Source organism: Poecilia reticulata, linkage group LG23 (assembly GCF_000633615.1).
Source record: "Poecilia reticulata strain Guanapo linkage group LG23, Guppy_female_1.0+MT, whole genome shotgun sequence".
Lineage (NCBI taxonomy): Eukaryota > Metazoa > Chordata > Actinopteri > Cyprinodontiformes > Poeciliidae > Poecilia > Poecilia reticulata.
In genome coordinates this window covers 3,169,423-3,193,435 of record NC_024353.1, presented here as the reverse complement: position 1 = coordinate 3,193,435, position 24,013 = coordinate 3,169,423, and the positions used below count along the sequence as shown (strand labels likewise).

Below are 24,013 nucleotides of genomic sequence, written 5' to 3'. Positions count from 1 at the left end.
CCCGTTGTTCCTTGTTGTTGATCCTTGTCATTAAATTCATCATTTTCGCTACATCCTGGTTCCTGCCTGCGTCTTCACTCACCGGAAAACACCGCTTCATGACAATAATATTGTCTACAAAGTCCATACACAATACTGAAATCGATTTTGAGCAATAGCATTAGCATGCTAGTGTTAGCATAACACTTGAAACACTGACAGCAGCAGGGGAGTTCATTAAAGGCTGTCACTGGTTGCGTCACAGAACCATGGGTGTTTTAGACTAAGTAAATATATATAAATGTAAAATGAACATCAGATAAATTTAATACTAGCTTTTAAGAGTTTACTACACAACCATACTAGCTGGCTAGCTAGTCAGGCTATATAATCTGCCTGTGGTCAGCAGCTTAACACAGATACAGCTAGAGTTTTTCTAGCCAGAAACATTACTAAACAGAATGTTTTACTGTGGCAACCAAGAAAAAGTTGTTTTACATACCATCATTTTCTAGTTCCATCACTGCTTGAACCTCAAATTGTGCAATAACTGTTTGCAGTGGAAAACTTCAAAAACACTTAGCTGGTTCTTTTCCCAAAAAATCTCAAGAGATTTCGCCAGGATTAGGCATCATAAGCCATTTGAGTCAGGCTAGCAGTATACTTTTACTGCTGGGAAACTGAAATTAAGCAGAGCTATCATGAACACTTTAACAAACGAGATCAACTTGGAGCATTTCATGTGTCATACAAGTTACTCTGTCATGCAATCTATCCATCGCCCTCTCAAGAGATGGTACTTTGAAGATTTCATTTGATCCTCTTCCTCATTTAGAAACTTCAAATGGAAAAAAAGCCTCTGGATAGAAATCTTAGCTCATATAGCAGGTGCAGACAGATTTCCAGCTTTCCCACTCCGTCCTTTGTCTCTCACTCATCAGAAGGTAGAGTTACCATGGGATGAGTGGAACAGGCAGCATGTTGAGACAAAACTCTGGGGAAATATACATGTGTGTTCTCTTTACACTTTAAAAAAGGACTAAAAAAAGATAATGAAAATCTACTTCACTTACATCAATGTGAGTAAAGCAAACCAATCTTGTAATCTTTGAAAACTATCGGAAATTTTAATTATTCTACTTCCCCACTGAATAATCATTTAATAGAAGGAGGGCTTATTTCTCCTTTTTTTCCCAACTGGAGGAAAATGGAGTGTTACTTTGTGGAATGAGGACTGAAACAAGAGAGGGCCAAATTCTGAAGCCTTCAGGACATTTTGTATCAAAAAACACCAGATATGGTAGAAGGTGTCAGTCTTTTGCCCAACTATATCTGTTGTTCACTTCTCTTATTGGGACTGGGTTGGTTTTTCGGTGCATACTGTTACACGTGATAGCGCCTGTCTCCATCAGTCAATGATCCAGAGGCAATAGATCCTGGGAAATCTCCAGTCCTTCACAGTGGAACACACCATGAGTATTATGTGGACGAAAACAATTGCTTCCACTGAATCCCTACATAGTGACCAGTCCTGGCTTTGGGCTGTGCATGGTTTCTCACCGGGTTCTCTTGTTGTGTCTGTTTCACTGCAGTGTTGTCGCCACAAGGCACCAAGCAGCCAATCAGAAATGGATTTTGGTGCAACTACAGAAAGAAGAATGAAATGAAAAATTTATTATATTTCCAAATATAAACTTACAGAAATGTTGCGCAGAAGCACATTATTAACAGTGACCTAAACATAAGCAACATAGTACAACAAAAAGATCATAGAACAATTACTATGTTGTAAGAGTTAAATTAGTGGTTTGTTGTAACTGAATTAAAGAGTCGGGCTCAAGGTTGGCTGAAGTGAACAGGCGGACAAAGTGTCTGATAACCGTTTCTGATTGCTGCTTCGCCTTCTTGCTGGAAAAGGAAAATTAAAAGAATTTATATTGGGTTTCCGTTGATCTGAGCAAGCGACGACGCAAAGAGAAATCTGCTTCAACTATAAAGGAGGGAGGGCAGAGAGCGTCCTCTGAGCTGGGACTTCCTCTCAGCACCATGCTAACAGGAGCACCTCACAGAGGTCCCATTGTGCAGAAGGGCCTCATGGATCCCTCGCACATGAAAGCAACACATGCCAGAGTTTCACCTCAGGAAAAGAAGGACAAATATTTCAGTTTGATTCGAMAAAAAAAAAAAAAAAAGGTACGCTTGTAAGGGATAAGCCACCACTTCCTGGTTGCTCTCCGTTTCCCTTTGTGTCTGAAGTGTGTGTCCTGTTTGAGGCGTTTGTGCAAACGGGTGTACGGCACGAGGGGGGTTAGGCGGGGGGGTGGGGGGGGCTGCACTCAGAGTGACCAAAAGCAATCGCTCCTGTCCAATCAGTCTCAGTGCCTACCTTCACACATAAGCAGCAGGGCACTCGGGTCCACGCAGACCTACACATACACACACACACATACACTTAGACACTTGTCACATCTGCACCCATCTTTCCCCCTCACCCCCACCATCACCTACACTCCCCTCTTCTTCAAGGCTACCTGTGTGACCTCTCACCATTGGCCAAGTCTCGGAGCCCTCAGCATCTCCATCACGGCTGAAGGGACCATTCGGGAAAGCAGGAGACAGAGGTAAGCATTCTTACTGCTGTGTTCATGCTGGTAGCGGGGATTAGGCAGGCTGAGGTGCATGGTTAACCCTTTTAAAAACAGTGGCAGGCAGGTTTTAAACAGGTGCCACAACACCAACCGGCTTGGGTTAGATGCCTCGTGTTCACGTCACCGCAGTAGTTTTCTTTCATTATCTTTTTTACTACTGGCAATTTCATTCGCTTACGTGAAACTTCAAGAATGGAAAGGGTTGTAGAGGGAACGGGGCTCATAATTTCAGAAATTTCACGCTCAAACTTGAAGCTGCTCAATTGTACTTCTTCAATGCACAAGTCCTCCCAGGCACAGGTGCTTCTGCAGCAAAGATCTTTGGAATGTTGCAAATTATTTGCGCAAATGATTTTTCGGGCTTTTAACAACAACAAAACCTTTACACTCACAAAACCATGATGTTAATGCGAGTGTGGCCGTTTATGCCATCGTCTCCAGCAGAGGGAATATCACTGCGTCTGCTTGAGGCTTCGGAAGGAGAAAAGGTCGAATCGCTGGATATCAGGCATGCCCAACATGTGGCCAAACATAACAAGGAGGCAGTCGAGAGGAAAGACACAAACACAGCTTCCACACACTGTACGCTGTGATGGCCTGTATAAAAGCAAAGCTCTGTGCTGTCTTTAGAAAAGTCCTTCTTTCAGTCTAGCTGTGCTGGATTTCTCCTGATCGGTCCATTTCTGTTGCAATGCCAACCAGTCGACTCCCTTCAGCAAAGTGCATCAAGTTCATGCTGAAGTCAGAGAAGGGACTGATATAATAATCCGTGTTTCATTGTGGTAATGTGCAAAAAATAAACTGGATAAGCATTTCATGATTGTTTTTATGTGTGCCCTCGTTCCAAAATAGCTGCAGATGTTTCTTGGTTTTCTGCCACTGAAAGATAGATGTGTGAGGGCTACATCTTTCCAACTGCATGCATGAATAAGTGTGTGTGCATCTGTGTGTGCCTAAGCCCCGTCTCTGCTGAATGGAGCTTTTCCTCGCGAGCTGCAGCAGGTTGCTGCCATCCTGTCCACAAACCTCGGTGGAATTTGGAGTTTGAGTGCTGAGACGAGCTGCGAGCGGGCCTCATAAAGGCTCTCTGTGAAGGCCGAGGGGTCGGGTTAGCGCAGAAACCTCTCTCACCTCTCCTTTTTTCTCACTTACTCGCCCGGACTCCACTTTTTTTTTTTTCCCTGCACTTTCTCCATCTAACCCTGAGGGCCAACATCTTGTCCGTGTCTCCCTCTCCATGGCGCTCCTCTTTTCTTCTTCTCTCTCTCCTTGCTCACCGTTTCTCTGCCCTGGCCTGGAGGACTCCCTCTCTCAGCTCCCACAGTGCCGTCACTGGGTCTTGAGTGCTGACACGTTGAAATGTTTTCAGTCTTTTAATCCTAAATCCTAGGTCTGCAAGGAGTTAACCTCATTAGGCAGTAATTAACATATGCTAATCTTATTAGTGCTTTCCGCTTTGGAGTAATTCATGAACTTAACGGCCTGCGCTCCAGAGGAAATAACAGGATCATGAGCAGTTGCTCTCTAGGTCAGGACAGTGCAAAGGGGACAGCCGTGTTGAAAATGATTCATGTTTATGTTAACGTTTTAAAAATGTCTCTGTTGAGATTTTTGTAGCTTTCGGCAAAATATTTTTGATTGGGACAAATTCTTTAAAAGTTTATGGGTAAAATCCCAGATATTTCAAAACTGTATGCTTATTTTATTACAACTAAATTTCCCCTCTGTGGGACAACAAAGGCCAATTCTATTCAACTGCAGAAAGGCTTAAATCATTTAGGACAGTCCAAACATTTTTTGGTGCCCGTGTTATGAAAGCCATTTTCTAGGTTGCCTGTGTTTTCGCCATTGTTTATGCAGAGTGGAAATATGTTTTTTTTGATAATTTATTCACATAACTGAACAGAATCTGTTTGTTATTCCTTCACCAAGTTTGGAATAAGCACTCTACAGAGCCTTCCAAAAACCTTACCACAAACTCCAATGTTTTTATTAGGATTTTATGCAAGACCAGTCACAAAGTGTGGCATGCATTGGGATTCAACTCACTTTCCTCTGATAAACAAACTTTTTAGAAATCCTGCATATCGTAATATAAAGCCATCCAAGTAAACTGACAGGTCAGACAATGTGCATGTCAATCAGAAAAGCAGTTAAAAAAGTCTCCGAAATTCTGGAGAATATGAAGAGATGCTTGGGAGAATGAAATAAGTGCTGCACTTTGTAAATCTGAAATTTAGTCATTCATTTTTGTAGCTACCAGCCTTGTATGAAATACAGCAACCATTAGGAAGAAGGTCTGTTGGCAAGACGAAGTAAAAACGAAAACTTTTGACCTTTGTGTGAAAATGTCACACTGTGACACATGGTAGTGGCAGTGTCAGGCTTTGGGGTGTTTTTCTTCAAGAAGTGGAGAATAAATAGGACTTTATGAAAGGTAACAGTATAAGAAATGGTGAAGAGGCTGCAGAAGACTCTTCACAACTGAGGGAAGCCTTTAAATGAGTCCAAATGTCCACATGAAGCTACGCTGAAGGCAAAGACAAGCAGCATAAAAGAATAAAAGATACTTCACAAAGTATTGGGCTGAACACACATGACTGTCCAACTTTACAGGTTCTTATTTGTAAGAATTTTAAAGAAACATGTGAATCACTTCCTTCTACTTCACAATTATGTAGAACTTTGGTTGGGTAAAAGTTGCAGTTATTAGACGTTTGTTGTTAAAGTACAAAAACGTTTATAGTGCCAGAGATATAATGCTGGAAGTGTAAAATTCAACATTTACCTTGATGAGAAATAAACACAGTAAAGCAATGCTGGCATAAATATTTACCGTGTCTGAGTCTAAGCAGAAAATGGTGCAAAACAATTACAATAACTTAATCTGTCACATATTAAATCACCTCCTCTGATCACAAATGGATCATTATATGTGCCATCAAACAAACAATTCCTCATATTTCTGTTGCCATGGTTTCAGCTGTGGTCAAGTAATTACCATTTAGTAAAACATGAAACCATCAGGTACCAGAAAATAGAGGATAGATTGCCGTTTCTTTTTTTAGTGAAATAGATTCTGAATGTCTTATAAACGTGTTTTGGTTTAGGAGAAAGAACCTGACTAGTCAAAACGGTGACTTTCACTCTGTCTCCCATAAAAAGGAGAGGTGAACTGAGGCGTAAGAGCTCCTCAATGAAATTATGAAACTGGTTTAACCAGAAATAGAACCCCTTGTGCTTCGATCCCGTATCTGTCTGCACCGCCATAATAAGATCAGCGACCTTAGTGGTCAGGGAACGAGGTCAAAACCTCAGTCTTTGGCACCGTAACAGGCTCCCAATTCTAGTTGTATTCACTTTATATTCTCGCGTACAACATAAAAACTGTTCTTGTTAAGCAACCAATAAACTGAAGAAACCTCTGTTTAATTCTGCTACTCTGTTGTTGTACAGGTGGACCATGAGGATCTTTTTGTGGCTCGTGTTCGGACTCTTTGCCCTCACAGGCGTGGCGGCCAGCCCCAGATTTTCCCGGCAGGTGGACTTTGACTCGTACGACTATGACGAAAGAGAAAACAATGTTGAAGACAACTATGAGTATGGGGAGGTAAGAGGTTCTAGTTGTGCTCAAGCTTTCACAATCTGCACAAACGCCTTAGCTTTTATTTAACGTTTCAAAATTAAAGTATTTTATTCCTTTACCATCAGTTTACATTTGATGAATCGGGGCATGAGATGCTTCATTTTTGGACATCTCATTTGTTGCAACAAAGATTGTAACAAAACCAACAAATGGTGGTTAATTTTTGAATTAAGGCGGTGTTTTTGTTGAACGTGTGGTTGTGGGCTGAGGTCACGAGGTTCTTTGAGCAGACTGGAATGCTGCGGATGGCAACCGGAGTGATTTGGAGCATTGACAGATTTATTTTTTAGTGTTCTGTACAATTGAGCCAAACATTCCTCAGTTTGTACTTTGGCCAGCCACCGTTAAAGGGTCAATGCCCCAGAATCCTGCATGCACCTGGAGCCGTTTCAGCTGGAAAATAAATGAGTTGGCCCCGATAAGAGCCTCATTCTTCTTTGCCCTGGACTTGAGTTTTTGTTGAAGGCTGGGATTTTAGTTACTCTTGCAAATAAGCACACTTCTATTTTAAAATAAATGTAGAGTAGAAAGGTACAGCTAAGACAAAAAAAAAGCATCCCTTGCACCCAATGGTTATAATATAAACTTGCTTAATACTTTCTTCAGAAGGCTTTAACAGAGCCATTATAGAAAATACGAGGAGTGGAAAACAACAACAATCAGTTAGAATAAACCAATCTCGAAGCAGTTGTAGTTGAGCTGCAGTACACTAGCTTGTGCACAAAATGGAAAGGTAAAAAAAGCTATTTTAAGCTGTGACTTTTCTAATGTTGCCACGGCAACATGTTAGTATACTGACTTTAAAAAACACAACATGCTTTCCTGCTGCTTTTATAGATTCACTGTTAAGTTGCTATAGGCCTATCGTTACCACAAGAGCGGGTTGCAGTTGAGATGTGCTAATGACAAGAGCAAATTAAAAATGGCTCCCAGCAGCTTAAGCTAAATCATGTTTAAGTTGATTTTAATGTGGCAACACTGGGTTTAACCAGCATTACCGACCAAGGAAACTGCCCAGGCTTCCTCAATAAAACAAACCCTCTACATAAACTTTTCACGTGGCTCGCCATCGAACAACCAGCTTAAACATAATCTAAACCAATTTTAGTTGTTTTGTAAGGCATGTTTACTGTGACTTTATGCCTTTTCAAGCCAAAACCACTGTATTTCTGCCCAAACAATGACTAAGAAATGTAACCGCAGCCATTTTAAGGCTTTAATCAGCATGACTGAGTGGTGTAGTGTGAAATTGCACGGCTGAATTACTTCACAATTACCGAGCGTTGGGAAAACTGCCGTTTTGCTTGGAAATCATTTGATAACAAGTAGCAAAACAGAATAATGCAGCGTGTCGCTTCAAGCTTTGCGGGGTTTATTGTTCTTTTACTTCTCCTGGCTTCAAACACAAAGGCTACATTAATTTGTATGCTTTCCACATAGCATAAACTCAAAGATTTGACACATAATTGTATTGCGGGGAAATCACCAAGGATCTCGTTTAGCTTTCTTGATAACGCAGAGAAATGTGAAGGGCAGACTTTCAGAGGGTTGAAGAACAAATGTCTTTCATATACAAACAGAGTCTCAGGGGAGAAATGAGGCGGTGATGAGCTCCATGCCTGGAATGCTGAGTCTTTGCTTTTCATGGCCAACTCTACTTTGGCATTAACCTTCCTTCCCTCTGGGTTTTGTCTCTTTCAGTTGAAAATAAGCCTCATCTACATTGTTATCCAAGCAAATCATCCTCAGTCTGCTGCATTCAAATGCGTTAATCACCATCTTTGGACTCATTCATGCATTTTTTGTTTGCCAATGTTCTTCACTCTCATATAGCTGAAGCGGGAAGCAGTTTCAGATTTCTATATTTTTGCACTGTAGCAACATTTCTCTAACATGGGTGCATTCGGTCCCGATCTAAAACACTTTCCATGTGCATCTGTTTGGAAAGTTGCGTTCTGTTTCCCCCTGAGAACGTTGAAATTATTGATCAAGTTTTTTGTGTAATATGTCTAAGATCAATATTCAGATGTTAATATGATCACAAGACGGATGGCCATATTGTCGAATGATTTGATTTGAAGAACAGACGGGTTTGATCTAGGAGTAGTTGTATTAACTTGTGGACAAACTTGAAACAGTACAATGGCATTTCAAAACAAAAATATCAGTTTTTGCTTCCTGAGAGAAGACTTGGCTGAATAAATTCAATAAAAGGAACATAATTACCTCACAAATTAGGGATGTGTATCTAACAACTTTAAAAATCCTATGTTCATAACCTAAGATTTATTTTTATGGAGTGTGGGAGGAAGCTGAAGTACCTGGAGTTTGCATGTTCACAGTTAAAGACCCAAAGCCAGGGTTCAAACCCAGGACATTTTTAAAACCCCATTACATTAGTCTGTTTAACTCATACAAAAAACTTAAAATCAAAAAATGTTACAATATTATCCATTCCAGAAAACAAATGACACAAAATAACCCAACAACTAACCTCAGTTTAAAATCTTCTTTGGCTACATGATTTTTAATAATCCCGTAATGTAAGAATGTTTGCTAGCTAGCCAACGTTAGCCAAAGGGGAAGGTGAGCACGATCCGTCTAACAAAGTCAAAACATATCAAGGTATACAGAAACTGCCAAATGCAGGTAAGGCTTTAAAACTGCAAATATTGGACGTCATACATACATGTTTCTGCAGTACAAAGTTTCGGAAGGACCATTGTTCTTTTGTTGTTTGAAACGTAGAGTAAAAAAAAGATGACGCTCCATCCCCACCTGGTGCTGGATAGTGCTAATTAGCTCGGGCTGACTAGCATACCTTAGTGATTTTGGTACTTGAAAAGTAAAATGATGCACACATTTAAGCTGAGCCAAACTGTTTCATCTTGACAAGGAATTTCTCTTTACTACACGTTTTCAAATGATAATCCTTAAATGCAGAAAGTTCCATTTTTCAAAAGAGAGAGAGAGAATACCCTCCAAACATGGACTTTTTTATTATTTTTCTTTTGTTAGTCATTACTCACGGATAGTGATGGGTAATGTTTGTTTTTAACATTGTGTCCGGTGTGAATGATGACGCATGGCAGTAAGAGTGAGGTTCTTGTTGGACACCTTCAGTCTCCTATCAGTTCAAGCAGAAACGATTCACAGAAGTCTCCTGGTTCCTGCTTCCACATTCTGAACATCTTAATGCAAGGTTTTATTTTATTTTCCCATGCTGCTTTCAGGGCTCTTCTTTTATTTATCTGTTTATTTTTTGGTCGCTAGCCTTTAACCTCTTCTTTTCCCATAGGTATGTATGTTTGCTTTGGAGAAAGGGGAAATGAAGGGGAGCGCTGCAGTGAACCAACACTGTACATGACTTTTCAAAGACTTACCTTGTTGTATGCCAAACTGTGTGTAAGCTAACTTTAGAACATGACATTCAGAGCTGAATATCTCTATTCTAGTATTTCTCCTGCTTGCTTTCTGGGTACCACATGTTCTACTAAGAATCTATTCCCTGGACTCGTTTCCAATGACAGATCTTGGCTCGTTGATATCTGATGACATTCGGGTTGACTCACTTGCACAGATTCGGATTCAGATCTTTGCAGCTACCATGTGTGTCTTGGTTCCACAAGGACCATTATGGATTTTAGTGGGTTGAGTCATCTGGAGCGTCAGGTACTACCTGTGTGTGGGAGTTCATTACCCTCATCTGGAAAAATGATAGAACTGCAGGTTCCATCAAACAGTAAGACACCAAAAGGCAACTGCAAAGAAGAAAAAAAATGCAGCTACGACACTAATTTGATGTGCTCAGAGCTTTTAAGTCTCAAAAATTGCAATTTATAAAGTTTTGCATGGTTTCCTGTTTGTTTCCCAACATTAAACCTAATGCTGGTTGGCTTTGTGAACATGAGGTGCAGAGAATTTTACTTATGATGGGATTTGTAATGTTAAGAATAGAGGAGAGATTTCGGTTAGTGTCTTTAAATGTTTACTTTTTTGTCTCAAGAAATATAAATTTAATAGCTACTCACTTGCTGTTGGTTTGCATGAAGCTCCTAACATTTACAATTGGGGTATTTAACCAGTTATGTAGTAAACTGCAAGGTATTTTGTTTGGTTTGAACAATAAATTGTATTGCTAGAGAGAACATCATTGTACATACATATAATCAGAATATATACATTTTCAAGTGAAAGCATCAATTACTAACAATGGAGGTATTTTTTTTTACTTTAGATATAAATGCTTCTGATCTGACGCCATTTTATGACAGTTTGCTTCCATCTAGTGGTGAAAGATTTAAGACGTTCATCTTGGATTCCTGACCTTTGTGCAGGTGATAAAAGTTCTGCAATATGGTTGCTAAAATTCCTAAAGTTCTGAGTAGCCTGCGTTGAGATTTTTTGTTTGTGCCCAGTTTTATTAGGTTAGATTTTTAATGTGCAAACTGGTCAGGCTTCTATGATCAATTCTATTAAGTATTCAGTTCAAATTACACCACAATTTCACCTAAAATTAGATGTAGCTGATGGAATGTCATCCAGAAAACAACCATAAATTAAGGGAACATTACATGCTTTGGTTTTTTAAGTGATTGAAAAAGCAGGATTTCATATGCAATTCACAATCTGGGGCAGTCAGGGAAAGAAAATCACTTTAAAGTTCCCAAATTTCTTTTAAAAAAAATAAACAAAATGGGGTTGGCAAGAAAACAGAACCCATCCATCAAGATACTATATATACTCTGAGGGAGTAAACAACATGAAACAGGACAGGTGTGATGATTAACAAATAAGGAGCAGGTGTGAAGAATATGCAAAAAGCAGCAGGAAGCACCTTAAAGGGGAACAAACACTAAGCATAAAGACAAAACAGCTTTGAAGACCAAAAAGGAACCTAATAAAGCTTATGTAAATTTATGACTTAAAATTATTCAATAATAACTGAATGGCAACGATGGTAGTAGGAGTTTGTCCTGTTCAGTATAATAGTTTACCACCCCCAGCGTGTGAATGGCGCTCAGAGATGAGTCACAATTTTCCCCACAATGAGTATACTCTTTCTCAAAAATATATATGGGCTCTCAGAATGTATTCTTCTTGCAAATATTGTCTGTTCCCTGTTAGAAGATGGTTTGAAAGTGACATTTTACGAGAGAGCCAAAAATAATCCATGAGAACAAACCAGAATTTGTTGGTAAAACGTCTGGGTCAGAGAAGTTGAGTGCTAGGAATAGGACTGAAACGGGACGCTTTATGTCTTGACTCACTGCTAGTGTTTTTCTTTCAGCCAGAGATTGAGAAACCGGATCGATTGGATTATAGCTATCCTGAACCAGAAGTAGTAGCAGAAGAAAAGGAGGAGGAAGAGGAAGAAGAACTGCCTCTTAAACCCCAAGCTGTCCCTCAGGGTTCTGGTGGATCTGGTGTCCTCATGGGTCCAGACACAGAGAAAGGTCTGAAGAAGCACATACATTTAGATCTTAACTATATTGCCACCGGACGTACGAGTGCACGCAATTTAATAGAGGGCTCTAGAATTTCCCTTTCTTATTGTGTTATTGGAATAACTGGGTATTCCACTCATCCTTCATCTCAACCCTGGCAGTCCTGTTTCCCATTTGCATGTTACCCATTTAACTGGCAGTCAGTGGTTAAATGTGTTGTGTTGACTGTGTCTGTTTCTTATGTTTTTAACCCAATCATCATTGTTCTCCAAATCTGATCAATGATCTGTTTCAGTCCTGTCTGTCTGTTTATCAGTACCTCGTTTTGTCTCTAACAAGAGGTGGAGCTGCGTCAGGCAACGGTCGATACTCTTCATGTTTCCGGGGATTTTGGAGGCTCTGTGGGGTCCGGAGAAACCTCAGCAGCTTCCGGGGCCTCTGGGTCTGCCGTCTCAGGAGACATACTGGTCTCCAGTGCCTCCGGGGATCTTTCTGGTGACATTATTCTGATATCTGGGGATCCAGAAGAGTTCTTTAACGCCAGTGGAGTGGTCAGTGGATCTGGGGAGTTATTGACAGATGGGGTTCTCTTGATATCTGGGGTTCCAGAAGAGTTCATTATACCCAGTGGGTCTGGGGAGTTCTTGATATCTGGGGACGTCTCAGGATCTGGAGCAGCCATCGGGTCTGCTTTTTCTGGAGCCTCGGGAGACTCTCTCCCTGAAGTTGTCACTGCACTCCCCTCTGAAACCGGAGTATCTGGGGACCAGTCTGGCTCTGGGTTCTCTGGAGATCTTTTGAGCTCTGGGGCCTCTGGAACCTCTGGGGACTCTGAGGACTCTATTGTGTCGGGATATTCAGGGATAACATTGATATCTGGAGGTTAGTACCTTGACTGAGCGTGTGATTCATGCTAATTTAACTATTGTTCCATTTAACTGCTCTCCTCAATAATGTAGCTAAATGTTGACCTCAATTATTTGTGCAGCACATTATGATTGTATTCAACTTTTTCACCACAATCATGAGTTTCTAACATCTTGTTTCATTCTAAATGTGAGTGTGATTGATTGTCCCTCTTAACCTCTAACTCCTAACACCAACCCTCGGCTCTAACAAGAGGAGGAGTTTCTCCCTTCTGCGGATAAAATCCCAGAGGAGGTACTGAGTGCTGCTGGGATACCCTCGGGAGACATTGACGGCTCTGTAGATCCAGAGGTCTCTGGAACCTCTGGACTTCCTAGTGTCTCTGGCTCAGGAGATGTTGTGATCCTTGTGACAATTCGACCAGGTCAGTATCTAAGATTGAAGACAAAGGAAAACGGAAGATTGGATCTTAGACACCCTCCTAACTTGTTTTATGTGGTTTTTGACTCAAGTATTTTCTCTAACCTTGTTGGCAATCACATTTCATGTCATTAACCGAAAAAAAAGTGATGTTCATGTAATCCTAATCCAGAAAAATGCATAAACACTTGTTTAACACTGCTAAACTGCTTCGTCGCTTCCTGTCCCGTGTCCACCTCAATCTAACCTCTGTTTTTAACACCAAATCTTGTCTCTAACAAGAGGAGGAGCCTTTTCCAACCACAACTAAATCCCCTGTGGAGGGGAAAACAAGTGTAGAAGAAGGGCCCTCTGGCTTCCCATTGCCAGAGGAGCCAGATGAGCCCGAAGTTATTGATGAAGGTCAGTACTGTTCAGAGCCAAATCCAGACTGGGAGTTTTAACAGATCAAAGTCATGACAGGCAGTTGAACCAATGAAGCATAAAGGAAAAAGTGAAAAACATCAAATATATTGTGACTGGAGATATTCAACACATAAAGTATGGTTTTTCTCTAGTATTTATAAATGCTTACGTCTGCGTAGATGTTGGGCTTCGGGTCGTTTCAGGTTAAGAGGTGAGGGTTTATGTCATTCTGAACAGCCTCAATCCTGCAAGGGGGCTTTTGGGATACATTAAGAAATAGCTTCAGCCCTGTATGATTTATATTTGAATTCTGTTTCTATTCTTCCGTCCCTTTTCCCTCTCGATGTTTTCCAGGATTGCCCGTGTGCTTGCTGTGCACATGCCTCGGCGGTTCGGTCTACTGTGACGACTTGAAGCTGAACAGGGTTCCACCTCTGCCCAAAGACACCACTCACTTCTACGCCCGCTACAACAGAATCACAGAGATCAGCAAGTCCGACTTCGCTAACATGAGTATGTGTCCCGTGTGAATGAAAATGTTTGGGTATTAGAGCAGGTATGTCCAGAAGCGGAGCTAACCTTTTACACTGTTCACAACTCCAGAGTAGGTGTGAGCGGTCGGTGAGCACACAGCACGAGTATCTGAGGATGGTGTTTTATTGCCTTCCAGACAAGCTGAAGAAGATCGACCTGACTGCTAATAGAATAACCTCCATTGAAGATAGGACGTTTATGGGCCTGCCTGAGCTGGAGGAGGTGATAATCAGAGAAAATCACATCTCACAGCTGCCAGCCCTTCCCGAGACCATGACCCTGATTGATGCCAGCCACAACAACATTGGCTCAAAGGGTATTCATAAAGAGGCGTTTAAAGTACGTACACCTTCTTCAGTAGATTTCTTCCAATGAGTACTTGTGTATGATTGCAGAATTGACAGTAAATTTGAGGCAAACTCACCCATTTTGCATTGCATGATCTCATTTTAAGCCTGATATACTGATTCTAAGCAAATGGGGAATCCGTCATCGTAAGGTTTTAAAAGTGAACAGAATTACTTTATGACAGAAGCAGATCATACAAGTTAATGGCAACCACTTTGTCCAAGAAAAGACAGAGCTAGTTGTATTTTATATAGGGAAGAAGAACAAAGCATATGCAACAGTAATGGCAGCAACAATTTTGTAAATGATTCAGTTTAGAACAGGGGTGGAAAAGAAAAGTCCTCAACAGCTACTACCCTGTACATTTTACATACATCCCTTCTCCATCAAACCTGAATCAAACGAATGGCTTGACTACCTCTGATCTCGAAAATAGACCTTTCTGTCAGAAAGGAAAACAAAAGAGTTAATTATTTCCATTAGTAAAACCCCAAAGTGAAATATAAAAACACAGAACCATGAGTACTTAAACATGAGTCTATAAACAATATACGGATAGTTACAATGGAAAATAAAAAAGTTTTTGTTGTGCAAATGAAGTTTTAAAACAATATCTTTGCTCTTCTCTGGATTACAGGACATGACTGGCCTGCTGTACCTTTACCTCACCGATAACGACGTCGATTATATTCCAGTGCCTCTACCAGACAGCCTACGCTCTCTACACTTACAGGTACGCCAAATCCGGCTTCATATCTTGTTGCTGACTGCACACCAATGGAGGGGTATATATTTTTCAGTGCACGGTGTTGCATTCTTTGAATTAAAAGTCTTTCCAAACAGAACAGCCATCAGTAAATGGCACAGCTCTCTCCTTGTTCATTGCCAAACTTCAAGCTGAACGGTTTAGACTTCAGAACTAAATCAACCAGAATTTTTAAGAGACTAAATGACTGAAAAACCTTCTTTTGCCTGTTCTGCTGCAGCGCAACAACATTCAGATGATGCACGAGGACACGTTCTGCAACCTGAACGACTTCAACTACATCCGAAACGCGTTGGAGGACATCCGTCTGGACGGAAACCCCATCAACCTCAGCAAGACCCCGCAGGCTTACGTCTGCCTGCCCCGTATACCCATCGGGAATCTCATCTAACCTAGGCTCCTGCAAACTCCTTTGTACATACTGACATGCAGAGTTAAGCTATATTCATTGTTCAAACTACCAGTCATTTCCGAAGGTGTGTTTCCTACATGCTGCTGACAGATGGAGCCAATCTGTAAAACTGTGTGCAATCTGCGCGGAAATGTTCGGCATCGCCCAACGAGCAAATACGACTGATATTCCAACAATCAAGCACATATACACTACCTTCTTCCTGTTGCTCAGTAATTTTTCAAGCCAACACAATATAAATTGTATAAAGTTTTACTCAAATACACATGCACAAGCACACAAACTTTTTATTTTGTCAATACTTCAGAAGTACAAATCTGTATTGTTCAAAGAGCCTCACCGGATGTTTATTTTTCTGTTCAGTGTCTTTTCCAAAAGCCAACCAGTAATGTGTTGTTTAAAGGTTCACTTTGTAAAAAAAAATAAATAAATAAATATTAATTTTAAGATTAATGACTAACACTTCTTTGGTAATGTACACAAGCAAAGACTTTAATGAAGCTGGAGCTGGATGAGAATTGATGCAACGTAATAAACCAAACGCATGTAAACACAACTTCTGGTTGTAAAGTTTGTACTGTAATATAAAATAAATATATTTAGATTTTGTTTCTTTACACAAACTGACATAATTTTTATATTTGATTGAAAAGGTCCTGTTTTAACTGTGCACAATAGTCTAAATCAAGAACTCTAATGTCTAGAGTCGATTAATTAAAGACTATTGTTAGATTATGGAGGTGGTGGTGGGTGGGTTTGGTTTTTCTTTTTTTTTTTTTTTTGGTTGTGGACCGGGTTTAGAATACTGCCGTTGTGTGCCCTGTATGGAATAACCACAAGAGAATAAAGTCGTTTTAAAGACTTCTCCAATCTAGAGGTGGCTCAATGTTTGTTTTTGTTTTTTATTGAAAACTTAAAAAGATTGTTCGTAGATTTTAACTTCTGTGACAACACAAAATAAGAAATAAACATATGACCATAAATATATCTGCATTCTTTGCAAAACATCCACATTTGGAACAATATGTAGGACCGCAAACATCCACTTGAGGAATTGCATACAATCGTGTGCTGCGCAATTTTATTCACGTGCCTTGAATTTTACATTCTAAAAACCAAATTCAACATGTTTCACTGGGGTTTCATGTGACAAACCAACACAAAGTACTGAATCAATACATGGTAAATGACACATGTTTTGTTTTTTTATGTTTTACAAATAAAAATCTGAAAAAAACTTTCTCGACTGGGAGACAGACGACACTTCACAAATAACCACTATTTTGTGTTGGTCTGTTACATAAAGTTACCATAGAAATGCTATGAAGATTTTAGTTTTAAAATGACAAAATAAAATATTTTGCCAATTTAAAACTACAACCCTCCTGACCCCACTAGGGACAAGGGTGTACAGAAAATGGATGGAAAAATAATTCAACAGGTATAAACACTTCTGCAAGGCACTGTAATTTCTCCTCCAAAAGTTAAGGTAGTGCAAACTGTCATTGTATTGATTTTATTTTAGTTTTTTTAAATGTTCTCTGCCAATTTTTCCAACAAAGAAAGAACTCGCTCTCTTTTGTCCACTGCATCAGAGTTCATCACCTTGCTGTCATCTTCCGTGACCTCCTCCGCTCTTTCTTTTTGCACCAGAAGTCTCAGCCACTTTGCTTTTTCCTTTTCCAGCGTCAGCCTCTCACAGCGCAGAGCGTCTCTGTCCTTCTCCAGCATCAGCTTCTCCCTCTCCATCACGGCCCGTTCCCTCTCCATCACTGCTCTCTCTCGTTCCATCACGGCCCTTTCCCTCTCCGTCGCCGCCCTCTCCCTCTCCAGCAGCGCCCGCTCTCGGTCCAGAGCCGCAACGTCCTGATACGGTTTCTCTCTTTGCACAAGCAGCTGTTCGCTCTTTCTCTCTTGGGGCTCGCAGTTGGTGCTGATGTCCACGTCCTGAATGGAACCGTTCACCTCCTCACTTTCTGCAAGCTCTGTCGCAGCAGTCTCAACCTCATCTCCATACACCTGAACCTCGAGCTCTGCAATGGTCGCCGCCTCATCTACAGCAGAAGACACCCCCGTGTTGGAAACCTTTCTCCTTTTGCGCGTGGGTGCTATTAAAAAATCACTAACGTTGCTATTATTAGGAAGGGCCTTGAGGACGGGGGCTGAGCTCTGCAGTCGACCCTCCATGGCATCATCCATCAGGGAGAAGAAAGGCCATGACTGAGGCACCACTTTGACTCCTGGTGGGGGATTCTTCAACTCCTGAGGAGGAGTGAGAGCAACAAATGGTAAAAAGAGTAAAATGGTAAAAAAAAAAATGTACTCAACTAAAGCAACCAAATCTGTACCTTGTATCTCTTCTTCAGGTTTTCAAATTTTTTAGAGGCTTGACGATGGGTCATCCTGTGATGCAAGCCCATATGTTTCAGGATGGCCCTGAAAATGATATTATTTCACTGGATTGCCAAAAGATAATTGTTGAAAAGTTGGTTGATCAAGTTCAATTCACTTTCAATTGTAGTTTCATCTAAAATATTCTAAAATACCTTTGTTGAAAGTAAATTTTATGCAGTGATTGTAGAACTGGTTGCTATGGATGGTTTTGAAACGTTGCTTTTGTTCAAATTGCGTGGCATACATACCTCCATGCCCACTTGGAACTGTTTCTCAATCCAGAGAAGAGGTAACTGTTTGAGGCCCGCAACTTCACAAAGTTTTCAATTTCTTTGTTGCTCACTGAAAAAATAAAAACAGGATAACAAGGGTTAGACACCGACAGGGTTCCTACACGTTTTTTTAGTGCAAAACGAAGAGTCAAAATACAAGAATTAAAGTTCAATTTGAATTTAAGATGGGTGGATGAATGAATGGATAAATATATGGAAAAACAAGCAGAAGACTGAATGATCACGTGGGTGGGTGGATACAACGTTTAATCTGTGCAAGAAAGCATGGAAAGATAAATGCACATATAAAATCTATTTTTTTCTTCATCAATCAGGCCGTTAAAATACTTTAATCAAATTCCAGACTTTCCTCTACGTAGGAAACCTGTACTGATGACTATTGATGACACGAATCTTTGATATTTACCATTCACTATCCAAAGTTAGCATAAATTGTTTTAATATTACTTTTGTTCATAAAGACTTTGCTCATCCGCGGGCATATCGCTAAAGACCAGACTAAAATGTTTGAAATAAGTTTCAGTCGCTTTAATAAATACTCAAGCCTGATTTTAATACGTCACTAAGTAGTAGCCTTGCTAGGTTGCTCCTAAGCTAACTCTGCCCAATATAGTTAGCTTCGTTAAACCGTCGTCACTTCGTCACGTACTTTTATAAGTGAACTCCGTCGGGATAATCCCATCACACATGGTGTTGGTGTAGGCGTGATCTGGCTGTGCAGTTATGTCCATTCTGCTTCCTGTAAACATTTACCAACAAAGCGTCCTTGGTAGTGGTTAAGAGTCGTTCCTACTTCTAAAGGTCCCTACTTTCTTCTTCGTGAGTTTAAAAAGCCAGCAGAACCATCTCTCTGTCGCCATCTACCGTCGAGGTTGTTACACAGGTGACAAAAAGCATTGTTATTTCATTTAATGCCATTTTAGGTATCATAAAGATACCTAATATAGTAGCAAACATTGGCAAAATAAATTTGACATGGAACTCAAACATGTTAAATAATATAATTAGTCAACACTACATTTTTATACCATATTTAACTAAATTCAGTGCTTTTAAATAGCAGCAACTCAAAGCAACAGCACTTTGTGAACAAGCTGTTATATCTGCTGAGCATTCTGTGTAATTTGCAGGTCAAATGAATATTCAGTAAAGAGTACATTGTCAATGGAATGACATTTCACTGTTCTAATGAGATGATCTGCTGTAAGTAATTGTTTCAAAGGCTGTACGTGGTGAGCAAATCCGATTTTAAAATGCCTGAAATGTGTTATTTGGCAATGAAGTTATTTATTGATACTCGTTTTTATTTTATCATAAAAATGCCAGAATTAATATTTTTGAACTGTGCCCTAACTGTCTTACTACCACATTCACAAATTAAATCAGATGTTATGATTAGTTACTTGAGGCTACACTATACTTTTTAGTCTAAATATCTACATTTTTCCATAATTGTTCAAATGTTCTTCTTTTCTTGTTAACAAAATTAAAATCGTTTCAATTGGAATAACGTCAACTTGGATTGGCAATTTCAATGCCATTCCTGGGAGTGGTATTTGTTTGCTGCAGTGTAGGCCCAGCATAGCGCTTATGGGGAAAACGAAAGTAGCTCAATAAAAAACCCGGCGATGGCGTCTGCTCACGGTAAGCTGGCTTTCGCTCTGACCTCTATTGGTGTATTTATGATTTTAAAAATAATAATAATAATAATAATAATAATAAAGTGCAATACTGTCTGTCATTTATGCTGTGTATTTATGTTGCGTTTTTTCTTTATTTATTTAGCGCCGATAGTTATTGTAAAATAATGTCATTTTTCTTTAAAAAAAAAATAAAAATACTCAAATAAAAACAACAAAATTGTGTTAGATGTCATGAATAAGTAAGTATTAGATACAAAATACATTTTAAATCTCAGTCACGTATTGTACCGCAGTCAGATACTGACATTCTTGCAGTTTGACAAGTTGGAGTTTCGAGTTTCGTTCCTTCTTCAGCCAACATACAGAACATCTATAAAGTTCTTCTACTTACAGTTTCACAAATGGTTGTGAAATCTGCGCCTACCTTTAATCTCTGATTTAACATACATTATTAAGACTGAATAAATCTTGACTTTGGTTTGCTTCCCAGCAATGAAATGAAACTAAAATGACTCCCCGGGTTCACCAGCAGGGGGCAGAAGGCTTAGATGAGATCACGTGTTTTTGTGACAAAATATATGAATGCTTCGTTTGTTTACTTATTAAATTACCACAAAAATAAACTATAGAGGTTCAGTTACTAGGGGTACCTCTCAAGGAAGCTGGTAGCATTATATTTTATCTTTGGTGCATCAGAGTGAAGAAGATGGAAGACAATGCATGTAACACTTTTAATTTGTATGTAATTTTGACAAAAACTTTGATGTTTTCGTTCACTTCGCCCTACTTTTTGTTGTGACGTAAATTTCTAATAACATTTATTGTTTGTAATGTGACAAACTGTGAGATCTCATACTGATTGGACCGTTAAACAAACAAGGGACATTTACCATGTTTTTGAAATGCTTGTTTCCCAAAGTTAACCATATGATGATGACTATGATTGTAAAAAGGATGGCTTATTCTGCCTTGACCTGATACTTGAGTGAAATATTTTTCAGAGTCGGACGAGGAAACTTTTTCTGAAAGCGAATCAGAAGACAGCAATGAGTCAGACTTTGAGTCGGAGAGTGAGCAGGAGTCAGATTCAGAGGACGACAGTCAGGTCAGTTTCCAAACACAGCCACACATAAGCCCATGGAAATAACTAATCTAAACCCTCTTTTCCTTAAACCATTCTTTTCCTTTTTTCAGATTTACACAAAGCAACCCTGCAAATATTACAACCGTGGCGGTTGTAAGAACGGGGCCAGCTGCTCTTACCTGCATGTGTGCAAGTATTTTCTAACAGGAAGTTGCCGCTACGGGTCAAGCTGTAAACTCAATCACAGTTTGGGTGGAAGGAGGAGATCATCTGGGGCGTGTGCCAGCGCCGAAGACCAATCAGCAGCAAGCAGTAGGAAGCTATTAGCTTTGATTTATCCTTGTCATTAAATCATGTTGTTCAGGTAGCTCCAGTGGTCCATGTCACCAATTGTCTTTAAATAAATGTCATTTATTTTTGTTAAACATTAGTTGCTTACCGCATTCAAATGAAATTCATGTTTGTTTTTCAACCAGACCCCCAACTTACTGATGGTCGACCCTACCAGTGGCAGATAAATGGTGGAAATGGCTGGAAGGATGTTGAAAATGATCACATTATTGAGGCCCAGTATTCGCTGCCCCACACTAAAAGCATCAAAATATACAACACACCATATGGGTAAACGTTTAATCATATATATTTATCTTCCTTCATTTAAATTTTAAAACTGTATTAAATTGTTACAAAGTGAAAATCAATAACAACAAGGTGAGAGTGAGGTTGCTGTCATGCAGGGCGGTGTGTATAGACTTCATCAAAATAAGAGTCTATGGGAAGAACCTGAAGGTGAGGCGCCTGGATGACGGCAACGCCGTGTGGAACTGGTACTGCACCTTAAGTCGGAAGTGGAGGAAGTATGGAGACAAGGTAGATGGCTTCTGCATCTTTATCCTCGTTTAAACCTCGTAGGATAGGTTTGAGAGACGACTTGTTTGTCGTGTTTGCTGTGTTGTGGGCAGGACTCGAAAGGCAATCCGGGTCCGGTAAAAAGCTCCGACATAGAGAGGAAGTTCCAGAGCAACCCGAAAAGCTCTTTTACTTTCACGGCCGGGGTGGAGACTTTTCAGATTAAGTTTCCAGGTGACGTACACTCACACCGATTCACATAATGGATTCTCCAGCTAGATGCAGCACTTTCATTACAATTTACTTGACTTCACTGGCTCGTTTTTGACTTTCGATAGAAATGCGACAGGTGGGAAAAAAGAAAAACAGGAAGGTGACACGACGACCTGTGTTCAGACAGCAACAAGCGAGAGCAGGGTAAGTTTGGATTTGGTTCAATGATAGAATGAAAATGAGGCACTTCATCTTCTCCAAAGTGAACAACTTGTAATTTGTTTACAAGTTTTTGAGTTTTTCCCAGGTGGTATGCTCAAAATCTGTGAAACTCCACAGTCCATAGCACAGTACTATTGGTGGACATCACTTTATTGCATAATAAAGCACAGTAAGGTTATAGTAAGGGATATAATTACTTTCCTACAACTGGAACTGTGGGTTGTTATTGTTTATCTGTGAACATAAACTCTGAAAACAGCATCTACTTTGGGAATAAGTTCCTCCAATCAGTCTTTCAACTGATGAGCAAAGCTTTAGGAAACTAAACTTGAAATTATGGAAACTTAAAGCGAAACATCAACATATCTTTCTGGTTATAGATAGATCGACTTTAACACCAATTGGAACAAAAATCTTTCTGTCTAAAAGCCTCAAACAGAAAATGTTAGATGTTTAAACAGGGAAACGCTCTTTGAAAATGCCGAAGAATGTCATTGTTACGATGTGCTATAATATACCAATGTGTAATTTTAGACATTGTAAATTACTCACCAATTTATTTTGAAACAACATTTTATTGAATTAACCGTAAACATGTCTTTCAAAAGCTGCAAGTCCAAACTTTGGTTTTGTTATTTCAGAGCCGCTCTTCTAGTCGGATCGTTCCAGACGCTTTCTGTGGGCACCAAACCACAGTGGCAATTCGAAGGAAAAGGCGGAAACTGGCACAGCTTCAAACACAGGGTCAGCAGAGCATGTGGTTCAGTTTGATCTCAGAGACTTTGTTTTCCAGTTTAACTGCAACATGCTAGCTTGTTTCAACAGTCAGGCACTTCGTCCGACTGCTCCATAACCAGTGACGACATCGAGAGCAAGTACCAGCTAAACCCCACCGACACCATGAAGTTCAAAATAAACGGACAGCCCTATAAGCTGGATTTTGGAGGTCAGGATTGTTGACAATTCAGCATAATAAGACAGTTACCATAATTAGAGGATACGTTTATCTTGTCAATCAAAGCAATGAAATAATACCTAATACCTTTCAACATATTTTTTTTTCATTCCAGCAATGATTCAGATCAACCAGACAAACAACCATAAACGCAAGATCAGACGAGTGCTGGTGTGAGGAACAAAGACGGAGCTACTTTTCAGAAAGCAAACAATTGTGCAATATTGTCTTAGTGCATTGATTAAGGCTGTGTGTTTTCCAGTTACACAGCTCTCCACTGGATCAGCATTTAATGATGTTTCCAGACATGGTGGCCTGATGCTATGAAATATCAGTGAGGTTTACAAGTGAATACATGAATCCTGCCTGAGAATCCTGCACTAAAACAATCCAACTTGTAATTTGCAGAGTTGATGTTTGAATTTTTGATCTTAGAGTCTCAGGTTTTCTTGTCTATTTTTTTTTTTGCAGTGTACTGAAACCAACCACAGGTTTTTCAGAAAACCAAAAATTCTTGGTTAAATTAGAGGACATGGAATGTGATTTTAGAATCTGTCTATGGAAGATACGCAGACAGATTCACTTGATGCAATAAAAAAATGTACATTAAATTAGATCAATTCTGTTGTTGCTCATGTGTGCCATATGCGCTATATGCAATCTTTGTCGTTTTCACCTCTTTGCATGGTGGTTGTCTCCGTTTTCTGTCTTCTGGTGCTGATCTGAGAAAAGCCTCTGGTGAAGATCATAATCTCTTTAAGCAGAAACAGAAATAAATTAAAGTTTCCAATTTCTGTCGACTTTTGTTTGTTTTAAGAATGAGGAATTTATCCTCCGATTTTTGTAAATCCTCTATTGATCAAATGAGACACCTTCAGTACCAGTTAA

The 24,013-nt window shown here is 39.8% G+C and overlaps 3 protein-coding genes across 3 annotated transcripts; 2 read left to right on the top strand and 1 right to left on the bottom strand.

Annotated features, from left to right (window-relative positions):
* The first annotated feature begins 2,255 nt into the window (after positions 1–2,255).
* Positions 2,256–16,346, top strand: epyc (epiphycan). The gene is made up of 10 exons (XM_008400575.2): positions 2,256–2,600; positions 6,084–6,237; positions 11,564–11,729; positions 12,060–12,602; positions 12,841–13,011; positions 13,290–13,409; positions 13,767–13,925; positions 14,083–14,285; positions 14,932–15,027; positions 15,281–16,346. Exons 2-10 carry the CDS (start codon positions 6,091–6,093, stop codon positions 15,449–15,451), a joined length of 1,776 nt encoding a protein of 591 aa, XP_008398797.2. The 5' UTR covers positions 2,256–2,600; positions 6,084–6,090; the 3' UTR covers positions 15,452–16,346.
* A 629-nt stretch (positions 16,347–16,975) lies between these two features.
* On the bottom strand, positions 16,976–18,986 carry LOC103459203 (uncharacterized). The gene is made up of 4 exons (XM_008400573.2): positions 18,809–18,986; positions 18,115–18,208; positions 17,821–17,908; positions 16,976–17,734 (listed from the first exon to the last, which is right to left on the bottom strand). The coding sequence occupies exons 1-4, from the start codon at positions 18,906–18,908 to the stop codon at positions 17,003–17,005; spliced, it is 1,014 nt and encodes a 337-aa protein (XP_008398795.1). The 5' UTR covers positions 18,909–18,986; the 3' UTR covers positions 16,976–17,002.
* Positions 18,987–19,722: 736 nt separating this feature from the next.
* Positions 19,723–23,919, top strand: LOC103459202 (uncharacterized). The gene is made up of 10 exons (XM_008400572.1): positions 19,723–19,803; positions 20,804–20,907; positions 20,997–21,198; positions 21,363–21,507; positions 21,624–21,756; positions 21,849–21,969; positions 22,074–22,152; positions 22,812–22,914; positions 22,996–23,116; positions 23,241–23,919. Exons 1-10 carry the CDS (start codon positions 19,788–19,790, stop codon positions 23,300–23,302), a joined length of 1,086 nt encoding a protein of 361 aa, XP_008398794.1. The 5' UTR covers positions 19,723–19,787; the 3' UTR covers positions 23,303–23,919.
* Positions 23,920–24,013: the final 94 nt, after the last annotated feature.